This window comes from Dendronephthya gigantea, unplaced genomic scaffold, assembly GCF_004324835.1.
Source record: "Dendronephthya gigantea isolate DGI-Jeju-01 unplaced genomic scaffold, DenGig_1.0 000128F, whole genome shotgun sequence".
NCBI classification, from domain to species: domain Eukaryota; kingdom Metazoa; phylum Cnidaria; class Anthozoa; order Malacalcyonacea; family Nephtheidae; genus Dendronephthya; species Dendronephthya gigantea.
Window position 1 is genome coordinate 310579 of NW_021163138.1, and position 13864 is coordinate 324442.

A 13864-nucleotide genomic window follows, 5' to 3' on the forward strand; every position below is an offset into this window, starting at 1 on the left:
ATGGATATTTTATTCATGGTCGGTCAAATATACAATTGATTTGTCAAGCATTGTTCAACAGCACCCACGTTAAAAACAAAGAAAACAAGACTCTGTCTGCAGGCTACGGTGATGATGTCAGCCATGGCCCATCCTCCCTGAGCTGTCCCCCACTGCAATTTAGCCTAACACCCCACCCCACCCCTCTTCACACACACATACAGTATTAGCACTTCAACATGGTGGTGGTAAAGTTGATAAATCGTTGTAGTACCAGGCCTTTTTTTAAATACATTTTTGCGTGGTTAAAGGATATATTGTAATTGTTTTTTTGAAAGTTTTAGTTAAAAGTCTGCTTGCTGGAGCCAATTTTTATTGTTGTTATTCTTTTGGCAGGAGATCAACTTCTGCAAGTACTAGTGCCTCACCTGTTTCTGCAGTGCTGTGTTCATTCACTTCTACCCAGTTCCTTATGATCCCCCAAATAAGACATGGCTAATGGGAACGAACTGGAAAGTTACTTTAGAGATTTTAATGACTTGTTGCGACAGTTGGACAATATATCAGACAATATGCTGACAGAATATCTGGAAAGAAAGTTAGAATATTTCATTGTTGTCCTTTTTGGGATCATCTGTTTGCTTCAAAATGCTGAAAATGTTGAAGGGGATGAGACCAGCAATATACTTGTACTTTTAAGGCAATTATACATGTTTAGTTATACTAAATGGGATGAAGTCAAAGGCCGAATCGCAGCAGAACAGTCAATGTTGCAATTTTCGCAATATTTGCCCAATCAGGAGATGACTCATGGACGGCCAAAGTTAATTATCTCTAAGCCTCAGCTTGAGTATCTTCGTGAATATGGAATGTCTTGGAGGAAAACCTCTAAATGTCTTAATGTTAGCGAAAGAACAATATACAGGAGAGTGGCAGAATTTAACCTGTATACAGAATATTCTGCTATGAGCGATGCAGAGCTAGATATATTTCTCAAGGAGATATTAGCATTAACTCCAAATGTGAGAGAGAGTTATGTGCGAGGTAGTTTACGAGGTCGAGGTATTGTCATACAACGCTGGAGGGTGAGAAATCGCCTTCAAGTTGTAGACCCTATAGGACGAGCTGTTAGGTGGGGTAATTCTATACGAAGACGGGTTTACAATGTCAAATCACCCAACAGTTTGTGGCACTTAGACTCTAACCATAAACTGATTTCATGGAGATTTGTGTTCCATGGGTGCGTGGATGGTTACAGTAGGGCCATAATTTATTTGCGATGTGCAACTAATAATTTGTCCGCCGAGACCTTGTGTTATTTCCAGGACGGTGTTGTTCAATATGGTCTTCCCAATAGGGTGCGTGGTGACTGAGGAGTGGAGAATTATGATGTTGCCCGTTTTATGATCTCATCACGTGGCACTAACAGGGGAAGTTTCATCGCAGGCAGAAGTGTCCATAACACCAGAATAGAAAGACTTTGGAGAGAGGTAAATAGAGTAGTTGTTGAATTGTATAAAGGTATATTTCAGCATATGGAACAATATGGGATCCTAGACCGCAACAGTGAATTGGACATGTATGTTCTGCATTATGTTTTTCTGCATTATGTTTTTCTGCCTCGTATTCGTAAATCTACTGATGAACTTATTCTACAGTGGAACTATCATGGAATGAGAACGGCAGGACAATCGTCTCCTCTTGCCCTTTGGAATTATGGCATGCTAACACAAAACACAAATGCCTACACTGACATTGTAGAAGATATTGAGAATTATGGCATTGACTATGAGATAATAAGAGAGGATAGTGATGAGGAAGATGGAATTTGTGTTCCTTTAAATCAAGTAGAACTTACCGAGGAAGAGCAGATAGAGCTCCGGGAAGAATTTGATCCTCTGAGTGATGACAGAGACTCAGGGATACAACATTTTCTTAATGTTCGTTCATACATTTTAAATAACTTTAATAGTAATTAACATTAATTTGCGTTCATAACTTGCATACTGTAATAGTTGTGTTAACAAAACTGCAACAATACAAATGTGTAACTTTAAAAATTAATTCAACTGGACAAATGTTTGAACAACAGTTTTTACGTTCTTTTTAAAACATACAGGCTACTGTAGGGTATGGGAACAATCGCTAAGCCCTGCCAAAATATGCATTTGCAAATGCTATATCATAAATGTCAAATAGCACAGATTCTTCTGGCTGAGTAAGCTTTCCTGATACACCTCTTGGTAAATGTAATGTGTTGGTGCATGTGTTTGCTGACAGAACGAATGACCAGGGACTGGGGTCATCTGCAGGTGGAAAGGTTATAGTTGGGGACAATCCAAAGCCAAGTGGAGGTTCCATGTCTGCCCCAGTAACAAATTGCAATATGTGTTCCAATGTTATGGAGCCCCTTGTCCCACTCGCTGCAGCTTGTAAGTATTTGAGAAAGCACTGATAGGCCACATTCTCATCTGAACAGGCATTTGACCCTTCCTCAGAAAAGCTAGGAGAAAGGATACAGGGGCGGATCTAGGATTTTTTTTACGTTAGTCAAAATTTTCGTAGGCCAATTTTCGTCACCAATCGTCCTCCCCCCGCAAGATTTATGAAATTTGTGTGAGGCTTTCCAAGCTTGATGCCAGGTTATAGTCTGCTAAATTCCTAGGGCACAGCTATCGAATGCCACACAAAACATTGTGTAAGCACTGAAATGGAAGGTTTAAAAAGGGACGTTTTGTGGGTATAAAATGCATGTTTTTATAACAATAGTCAAATCTCAATAATGGTAGAAATTTACCCCTTCGAACAGACCTCTCAAGAAATTTTCAGCTCAAAATGTTATTGTCTAGTGAAATGTAAGAACACAGGTTTATTACCTTATCATTGAATTTGGTCAAAGAGAAATTGCTTTATATTTATATATTATAATGATTTCGCAAATATCCATCGCTTTCTAAATCTTTCAAACTGCAAATTACAGATTATTACACTAGCTCACAATCTATACAATGCCAGCAAGAAGAATCTGGGTAATGCGAATAATCAATACAACAAATGAGAATATGAATAGGCTCGAAATTCTAAATCGATTTGACGGGTGACGGGCGAATGCAAATATATGCTAATAACAGCAGCCTCAAAGCCTAGGTAAAATATATAAGCTAACAATAACATAGTTAAATTATCGGACCATTGTTTATATGAACTTATAGTATTATCAGAGTATAGTTTACATAAACATCAACATTGGATAATTTACCTTATAACAGTACACTTCTCAATTCGTCGAACACATGCGAGTATATTTAATACGGAAACATCCATCTCTCGACGACATGTTATTTAATAGTGTCATGAATATAGCGCCCGCATTAAAACTGCTCTATACCGGTTTTTCTCTTGAATTCCCTTACAAAGAACTATACATTCGACTGCAAAACACGGGCTCTGATCGGTCATGATCGGTGATATTACTCACGGTCAAATATAAATGCATAATACAAATACATAAGAGATGCCTGCGGAGAAGTCTGACTCTGATCGCTTGATCGGTCGTGATCGGTCAGGAATTAAACAGCCAATAAGAAATGAAGATCAGACCAACCTCCAAAACGATCACAATTTGTGTCGCCATGGAAACTATCGATCTGACCAATCAGATTGATGAAAAACGCCCATAACCAACCTCTAAAACGATCAGACCAAACCTCCAAAACGATCACCATTTTTGTCTCCTTGGAAACCACCGAATGGGCCAATCAGATTGACCAGAAACGCCCCTAACCAACCTCCAGAACGATCACGATTGTGCAGTTTGAAATTTGAATTCAGAGCGGGGAAATCAAGAGAGATCAGTGTTAATTTAATTCATTCGGCCAGAAAATTAATTATGCCGCTGCAAATTTACAACTGGACTGCGTTCGGAAAAATGAATATTATTTCACTTTCATTGAATCAAATTAGTGCGGAGTTTTCACGTTAGTCGCGTGATTGGTGTGACTACCCCTAGATCCGCCCCTGGATATGAATCAGCTTTCTCCTAGACAATGTTGCAGTGGGCGACTCATGGAAAAGATACAGGAAGCTAGGGATTGCTTTTCCTATTTGATACACTCCCAGTTTTTCTAAACCTCTACGAAGACTCTGCAAGCATCGGGATGGGCTTTCAGAAAAAAAAAGCTCTTGCAGGTTATCTGGAGGAATGAACCTTGGAATATTGCCATTTTGTAAAATGCTTAAAGCCATAATTAAGCCAATAACAGTGTAGTCGGCGAATAGATGATCCTTGAGTCCACCATCAAAGTATCGAGCTTTGATTTCCTGCATACACAGCCGAAAAAATTCTCTCCTCGGCCCACCATAGTCTGTGGCTGCCTCCCCATAAAAGGACACCTGCAGTGATCAAATAAGCCAAATTACATCCAAATTTGTGTACAATTCACACTTTAGTAATAACTAGTCTCATAATAAACTGGATGGATCAACTACACCTTAATGAAAAATCATGCCAAGAATTAATACATTTTTGAATGTGGATTAATTGAATTGAATTAATTGCTCTATCCAGTCTATTATGACATCAGTGGTAGATGAGAACCTACAGTAGTGACAACTAAGGAGTGAGTCTTGGCAATACAGCCTAAGCAACATATCAATGCAGGAAAACCATACTGTCAGATTCAGATATCATGATTAAATCATAATGACAATGTTGGAGAATAAATATTTAATCAAATCACAGTTAATAGAATATACATGGTTTGGAGACCACGTAAAACTACAATACAACTCATTAACTATGTTGAGGTACATTTATGCAGAAAGTTGTCCCTTTCTCATCACATGTCTATTGTATTTTGCACAGATAAACCAATAGCAATCTTTTAATTAACATATTTTTAAGTCAAGGTTGAGGAGCTTAGCAAGACAAATGCCATTGGTCAGTTTGGCTAAAATACAATAGACACGTGACGAGAAAGAAACCGTTTTTTGCATAAACCTGGACAATAACATAGTTAATGAGTTGTATTGTATTTTTAAGTGGTCTCCAAACCATGTATATTCTATCAACTGTGATCAAATGAATGTTATGTATACTTCTCATCTGACAACATGGAATCTCAAATTAACATCAACATATTTAATTTAATTAAATTTTAATATTTATCAAATTAATTTTATTTATTTAACTTTAACATCAAATTAATTTATTTAATTTTAATATTTATTGAATTCTAATTTGTACATCACCAACTACATGCCTCCAATGTTAATCTTGGATTGATCAAGGGCATTATTTCTTCCATTGCACTGTTCAACACATCTTGGCGGTTAATCAGAATATAGTTTGTCTCTCCCTCTACACATTCAGTGAGGGATACGACGTCTAACTTCCGACCTGTTACAATAAATTGTTGGGCAACTCTTAATATTTCCACTGGGTCTTCGATATTTTTCTCATGACAGTAATCAATGCATTTCTGTACAATAACATGATCAATGCCAGATGGTGGGTCATTTGCTGTTGGGTTAGGGAATTGTGGGCTGGTGGGTTATGGGATTGCAGGTAAGTGGTTGGTGGGTCTGGATTTTGGAAACTGGTGGTCATTGAGTGAGAGGCTTGCAGGCTGGTGGTTTGTGTGCAAGTGGTTGTTGGGCTACTGGTAATTGGTAGGCTAGTCGGTAGGCTAGTCAGTGAACTAGTAGTTGATGAGTCAATTTCTATCACTTCCACATCTTTCTTTCGGGACTGCTCTGGTTCAATGGCATCTAAGTAAAATAAAACTACAGTATTATAAAAAACAATATATATAAAATATTGGAAAGTTTTTCCTGGTTCAAATGCAATAACTTTATGATCTACATAAACTCCCACTTTCTTATAATAATCCACATTCTCAATTAAGGGTTGATGAAAACATGCAGCACTTTATAGAGAGAGATCACTGATCAGTTAAAATATATTATACATACCAAAGACTGCACAGTCATCTTCCCAGATTGAATTCATTGCGAATTCCTAAATAATAAAGAATATCCTATTGTGAATATAGGCAGTAGACAGTATGGTTCCAAGTGCAATTTTGGAAAACATAAATGAGTCACTATCAAAATTGCATCACTCCAGAAGGACAATTAGTGCAATTTAATGCCTCAAAAACTCACAAGACATGTGAACATTACGTTTTCCCAAATTGCATGAGAAACGATAGATGATAAAATCTTTGCTAAGTGTTTCTTTGCCCCATTCCAAATACTAAGATTCCCAACAACTTTCAAAACAAATATGGCAAAATATCACAACTAGATTTGGTACAGTGATGCCAAGTGCTATGTAGTCTGTAACATAGTGTAATTACAACATCCATACCTCAAAAGCCTCATCTTCCAACTTTTCTTTCTTTGCCAGTGGCTCATCAATTTCCATAGTCAGGATTAGTCGAGAAGGTCGTATGTAATGCTTGTCCTTGAATATTTTTTGCAGTACAAAAAATGAAAGTGTGTGACTGCCCTGGTGCCAGAGTAGGTGGTAACAATTTAGAATGAACTGACAGTAAAATTTCAACATCATCTGAATCCATCAGCTTTGATGGGAATAACTGTTTAAGAAATGACAACAGTTTATCGCTATCCCACTCTTTTCTAAGCTGCACACCACACAGAATATGGTGATGTTCCATTAACCATACACGGCTACCTTGGCGTGGTACAGTAGTATCATTCGGACCACTTAACAAAATCACATCCTTTGTAAAAGGACCTGTAGCTGGCTTATCTTTTTTCCTGCCTCTGTTTGTCTGGGGAAAATTTTGGCGAAGCCTGAAACGTGGAGCTGTGTTCGATGCAGCAGGTAATCGTTGAGTGGACAGAGCAGAAACAGGGGAGGCATTAGTACTTGCAGAAGTTGGTCCCCTAAAAATTCTTGAAACTTCAGTGCTGGTACTAGCCTGCCAAAAGAATAACAACAATAAAAATTGGCTCCAGCAAGCAGACTTTTGACTAAAACTTTCAAAAAAACAATTACAATATTTCCTTCAACCACGCAAAAATGTATTTAAAAAAAAGGCCTGGTACTACAACGATTTATCAACTTTACCACCATGTTGAAGTGCTAATACTGTATGTGTGTGTGAAGAGGGGTGGGGTGGGGTGTTAGGCTAAATTGCAGTGGGGGACAGCTCAGGGGAGGATGGGCCATGGCTGACATCATCACCGTAGCCTGCAGACAGAGTCTTGTTTTCTTTGTTTTTAACGTGGGTGCTGTTGAACAATGCTTGACAAATCAATTGTATATTTGACCGACCATGAATAAAATATCCATAAATTAATCTGTTATGTTAAACGACTTTAATAAATAGTTAATATACGTACCGTATTCTGAGTTGAGGCACTTGGAGTTTCTGGATTATTTGCACGGTTGTTGTTGTTCCTGTCGGCTCGTTGTAGTTCCTGTCCTAGTCTATCGATGTTTTGCAATATTTGCTGAATAATAGGATTCATCGACATGGTTTTATTTAAAGTAGATAAACAAGATAGAGTCAACTTCGCCATGCAATCGCGCGTAGGCCATGCGTTGCAGCGATCGCGTACGATCTAATACGAAGACTTACGAAGACACCGAAAATTATATATGCCGCCACGCGCGAAACTCGCTTCGCGCGAGAATGTTAAAACTCGCAGGCGAGAATGTTAAAACTCGCAGGCGAGAAATGTTAAAACTCGCAGGCGAGAAATGTTAAAACTTCGCAGGCGAGAAATATGAAAACTCGCAGGCGAGAAATGTCAAAACTCGCAGGCGAGAAATGTCAAAACTCGACTATGTCATTTCGTGGTTGAACCATAGCATTTTCAGCTCAATTATATGAAAAGTTAGCTCAAGCATAGCTTTTTGTAACTCAAAGGTATATGACCTATTTGTAGGACTTTTGGCAGCATCGGCTTTCCATAGTAAATAATCGACCAAGTGTAGACGCCATCATGAGAGGAAAATCGATCTCGAATGGTCGTGTAAACACACGCTGGAAGCGGTCTTCTGTTCTTTTTCCCCAAAATTTGAAATACCCAATGCAAACATCGTTGGTATGCAACAAGTCTATACAGTTTGTGCATTCTGCTCAAATCGTCGTCATCCAGAGGCCAGTTGTCCTCAAGATTGCGGCAAACGTCTACTTTCAAGACACCTTCCGACAGCATGTTTGCTTTGAAGTCGCTATGCGTTGTCAAGCACCTTTCCCCTTGCGCTTCAGCCTCTGTTAAGAGCGCATCATACTCCTCGTACTCCAATGCTTTTTCATGGCAACAAAACGATTCTATGGCCTTTGGTTTTAACGTGCAATGCCCACATTTACACCAACTGAGACTGTGAAGACGCCAGGCATTTTCAACCTCAAACGCATGGTCGACTTCGTCTGATGATTGACTCTCATCTGAGTCGCTATCCTCGCTGCTATTGTTTGCATTCAAGCCCGGTTCGGGTTCAAATTGATAGGGTAATACCTCTTCTAATTGGTTATCGTGGATACTTTCCATTTTTGAAATTGAAAAGTGCTAAATACTTCACTAGAAGTTCGAAATGGCTATATGCGCGTATAAAATATATATGTTGTTTTGATCTACCCTGCACCTGACGTCACAAGTGTCAAGTTACCAAAAGATAATTTTTTTGAAAATCGGTCCAAGATGGCGGATGGACTGAATGTTTATCATAAAATAACTCGAGAACTAAACAGTTTTGGTAAAAACTAATACCATATTCGTAATCAGGAGGTCAAATTTACCTGATTGCAAGCATAAAAAAATTTATTGCCAATACCCTTTAAGGAATTAAGGTAAGAATTGAAAAGGCGTAATAGGATATAGCAGACAATTAACTGAAATGTAAAAATAACTGTATAGCAAACCATAAATAAAACTTAAGAATAATAGTATATTTAATCTACTGTAGGAACTGTAACAGGTTGTCATACAAAATCAATTAATAATTTTTAAATTAACATCCGCTGACATTCCTGAAGTATTCCACTTTTAGGTTACTTTGTTAACAGGGTATTTTATTGTCACTCCAACACCAATCTCACAACTCTAAAACTTACATCTAATAAATTTTTTTTTCAAATAGACTTATTGTCCCTTTATTCTCTTCCCTTCCTATAAAATAAATGTCTAAAAACATCCTGCTTAAAATTTAAAATTAACTTGTTCCTGTTCTTTGACTTTAACTTTGTTGTCAGAGCCACCTGTAGAAGGTCAAGATTCCTACATAATCTCTCAGATGCAATACATGGCTTGTATAACTTCTGTAAAAGAAAATATCAAAATACACATTTAAGAATTTAATATAGAGTACATGTTTCCAATTTGACAATGGTTAAGCAGCTTTGCATCATGAGTTTTGCAGCACATCAACTCATTTAAACATACTGAAAGTGCACAAACGTTGATAAGAACAGAAACATTACAGTCTATAAAGTACTGGATTAATAGTCAGTCACAAAATACCTCATGAGATCAGCAGTTAAATAAATTATCCTCCCCTTTCCATGTATAATCAAGTCTCTTCAAAGAAATAATCAAAAAATATTATTCAACGCGAATAATTATTGAAAATAAAATTCTTTAAATATAACTTAAATTTCGGCTGCAAACTGCAAGCCTTTATCAGAACAATCATGTAAATAAAAAAAATTCAACATGATTCAAGTTGAATTGTTTTTATAATGCTTGCTGGTCTAGTTGACTTGATTTAGGCTGCTTTTGTATGATCAAATATTATTTGACAAATTTCCGATTTTTGCACATGACAGCACTCCCCTTGCGATAGTAACTTCTAGTATACAGTCTGTAATCAATCACATATACTGGGTTCAAAACACTCAATAGCTTTGTTCGATATAGTGCAATGTCCACATTTACACCAAATAAGAGTTTGAAGGCGCCAAGCATTTACCCTTTCAAACTCAAGATCAATTGCTTCGTCAAAATAACAAACAAATCAAAGTACAAATCATGGGAGGTAAAGTTTTTTATTGTTTATGCGGATCCAAACACTTTACAATATTTTGTGCCAGCCACGATGAGCATGAGCTAGATGAGTCGAAGAATACTGATGCCTTCGCCAAACTAGTACAGTGTTTAAACAACCAAAGCTTGTCCCTAGGGATACGGGAGGCAAAGGATGATGGTTGAAAGGCTTTAACTGTGCTGAGAGAACATTATCAAGGAAAAGGAAAAACCCAAAGTTATAGCTCTGTACACCGAACTGACTTCACTGAGGAAAGGAGAAAGTGAGTCCACAGCGCACAACATCATACGCGGGAGACCGCAACGACAGCACGCAACGACAGCACTCAAAGCAGCAGAGGAAATTATTAGGGACTGCTTACTAACTGCAAAGGTTTTAAAAGGTCTCCCAGGGAACTATAAAATATTATCTACAGTGGTAATTCAACGTGAAAAGCAGATGACATTCAGGGAATTTAAAACAGCGCTGCAAAACTATGAAGAAAGTGCGAAGAGTTGCCATAGTATGGAAGGCAAAGACAATGTGATGTATGTATGTAAGCTTTGACAAAATCTTTGATCCAAACAGCCACTTTGCAGAACTTGCAGATGGAAGCAAGGCTAACATAGTTTTAGGAAAGGGAAATGCAATGGTTAAATTGTTTGATGTAAAGGGTAATGTACAAAATCTAATATTTTTTCAGTTTCGGCAGAAATAGGTAGAGGAGGATCGGTTACTTTAGGAGAACAGGTAAGTAAATACACTACAGCTGAAGGTCAGGTATTTGAGGTGGAAGAGGGAGAGCGTTTGTACTATTTAAATAGTATCTCTTCTTTGTGTAACAATGCTACCTCCATTAATGAGTGGCACAGGATTTTAGGCCATTGTAACTTTGGAGATGTACGGAAGTTAGAACAGGCAGTAAAAGGTATGAAAATAACAGACCACAGAGAGGTAGATTGTGTATGCATTCAAGGCAAGATGTGTCAGAGCAGAAACCGAGAGCCAGATCAGAGGGCTAAAGGACCTTTGGATTTCGTTCACAGTGACTTGGCCGGACCAATTGAGCCTGTTGCCAAAGACGAATTTAAATATGCATTGTCTTTTATAGATGATTATACAGGTATCAACATGATCTATTTCTTAAAGCAAAAAAGTTACACTTTTGGCTGATGTTGCGCCTTACAGCAAAGTTAAAAGGATAGGAAGCAATAATGGTGGTGAGTTTACGAGTCAAGGATTCAAATCTCTCTTACGAAAGCAGGCAATAAGACACGAAACGAGTGCCCCAATAGTTTGATAAGTAATTAAGTTTTTTTTTGTTAGATATTGTTAGACAAATTTTTGAAATTATACTGTCCAGTTTTGACAAGATATTGTCAAGCCATCTCATTTCTGCATCCTTTCGAATCATCCCTATCATCCACTGGATTTTGTGAGCTCTGTCACCAAAATGAAGATGAGCTTTGTAGAATTTTTTTTTCCAGAGGCTTTGGAGCTCTTGAATTTCACCACTGTAAACAGCTTCACAGTCAGACAATGATAAAGTGATCACTTTGCTAATAGTCTCATCAGACATTGTTAATTGTTGGCGTAGAAAGTCATAAACATGGCAAAATGCACTGCGAGCATCACTCTAATGGTCTCCTAAGTGACAAGTGGCAGTGTCAAAGATGGCCAGTTGGAGGTTTGGGAGAAAGAATGAACTTCACCAATGAATGTAACTGCACGTCATAAATACAATCGGTAGCGCTTGCCATTGTCATCACGGTAAGATGGTGGTTTCCCTCTTCGATTCCTTGTAGATGGTGCAAATAGGTGATAAATGAGTATCGGTTATATGGTATGTGGCATTGTATTAGTCCATAACATTGCAGAAGGAATTTGTTGGTAATGTCGTTTTATTTTTGCTGGTTAATGAAGGTTGAGGAAAGGATTGTGTTTTTTCTTTGTTTTTCCACTGCCTTACTGATCTTATGGCATTCAGCCTGTTCGTGTAATATAATATAATATAAACGCGCTGTTTGCAACTTATTTAAGCTGCAGCTTATTTTCGTTCAAAATAAACGGCTTATTTTCGCTTGAAAAAACACCCTATTGCTTACCTCTATATTAACACAAAAATGTTCATTACTTAATACCAAATGTAAATCAGCCGTATGGAGGGGCCTATTTAAAAAAATTTTCTTCCAATCTTTATCAACATCCCAGAATGGTGAAAAAATTACATATGGTTTCTTTAAAAATCTTGAAAATATGCTAAAATAAATTTTTATTTCTATATTTACCCCCAATCCAAGGCTTTATTGCTTGAAACGTTTTTGTTTTTGCTGTCTTTTGTAGCCTTTTCTTTTCACCTACAATTAATAAATTTTAAAAACAACTGTATGAACTGATAATTGTTAAATCTACTACATCAGCAGCCTATGGTCGTTACGGAGTTGTACGGAATTGATATGAGATAGCGCCGACTACTCGCCGAGAACCAATTGTGCTTCACTTTCCGCCGAAACCAGACGAGTGCTTTTGTATTCTACAAAATTCGCCTATTTGTAAATTTTTTAAAAAACAAATCCATTCCATCGTTGGACAATTATTTAGGAAACACAAGATCCCCATTGGATGATTCATGCATCCTTGAAGATAAGTACAAATTATACAGTCACCAAATACTGTTCCCTTTTCTTAGGAAATCGCTTAGGTGAGACAACACACAAAGAGATAAACAAGATGTCTGTTGATGAAATTCCTTCGGAACCTGTTTCTAGCGTAGATATAGCGTCGGTGATAAGCCAACAGAACGCCTTGCTTCAAACGCTTGTCAAGCGTATGGACATCTTGGAAGACAAAGCAGCTTCCTCTAGTTGTAGCTCAAGTGGTAGTACGATAGATATGAAACCCAAGCGGGTCCATGTGATTCTGTCCGATAACCAGGACGAACCAGCTCCAAAGAGGGCCAGAACTGCCCCACAGCTAGGCCAACAGCATGGTGGCAAAGACCACACTGACAAGCAAACCATTGAAGTTGAAGAGAATGAGGATACATTGAGCATTTTTGGCAGCTCAAGTGACAATGAGTCAGATGTTAACGATGAAGATTTTCTTACTAACTTGTCACAAGATGTCTACACCTCCGAAGATGTAGGCCCGCCTATTTCAGAAAAACTTGCCAAAAACACTGACAGAAATTTTGAATCGGAATTGACTACTGAGAAACTGAAATGCCTGAAGTGCCCAAAGAATTGCAAGTCATTATATGTACCAAAAATAACCCCCGAAATATGGGGACATTTACCAGGGTATGTCAAGAAGAAAGACAAAGCTTGCAAATCTGCAAGAAACCTTGCTGATCAGCATCGCTGCACTATCAAATTCCATGAATGACCTTCTGGCAATGTCGATCGAATAAAGAGGCTGATAAGCATACAAGCCATAGATCAATTGCCTCAAAATTAACTAATGCAATAGCAATGATAAGTCACGTCTCTAAAGAGCTCTCTTTTAGGCGTCGAGATCAGATTCGACCACTACTTAATAAAGATCTTAAGCAGGCTTCTGCACGAAGTAACAAAGTTGACACAATGTTGTTTGGATCAGACTTTGCCAGTAAGTTCCCACAGTTCAAACAAGCTAGTACGGTAGTGCAAAGTGTGGCCACATCAGATCGTTTTGCCACACCTGGCTCTCATTCTATATTAACGAAGGTATTGTCTGTGACATTTATTAAAACCATGCATGTTTGAAATAATGATGATATTCCAAGAAGGACTGCTTCAATTTGAGCATGACTTCATGTACGTTCAACTGGAATGCCTTTTTCGTCCTTTATAACATCCAGGATCTTTTCCTTTGTCGTTTTAATGTTTAGTTGAGTCTTTGCTTGAG

The 13864-nt window shown here is 37.8% G+C and overlaps 1 protein-coding gene across 1 annotated transcript; it reads right to left on the minus strand.

Moving 5' to 3' along the window:
• Window positions 1–2124: 2124 nt before the first annotated feature.
• Window positions 2125–8508, minus strand: LOC114535955. The gene is made up of 8 exons (XM_028557294.1): window positions 8041–8508; window positions 7351–7461; window positions 6546–6926; window positions 6350–6445; window positions 5953–5998; window positions 5241–5500; window positions 4004–4371; window positions 2125–2497 (listed from the first exon to the last, which is right to left on the minus strand). Exons 1-8 carry the CDS (start codon window positions 8506–8508, stop codon window positions 2125–2127), a joined length of 2103 nt encoding a protein of 700 aa, XP_028413095.1.
• Window positions 8509–13864: the final 5356 nt, after the last annotated feature.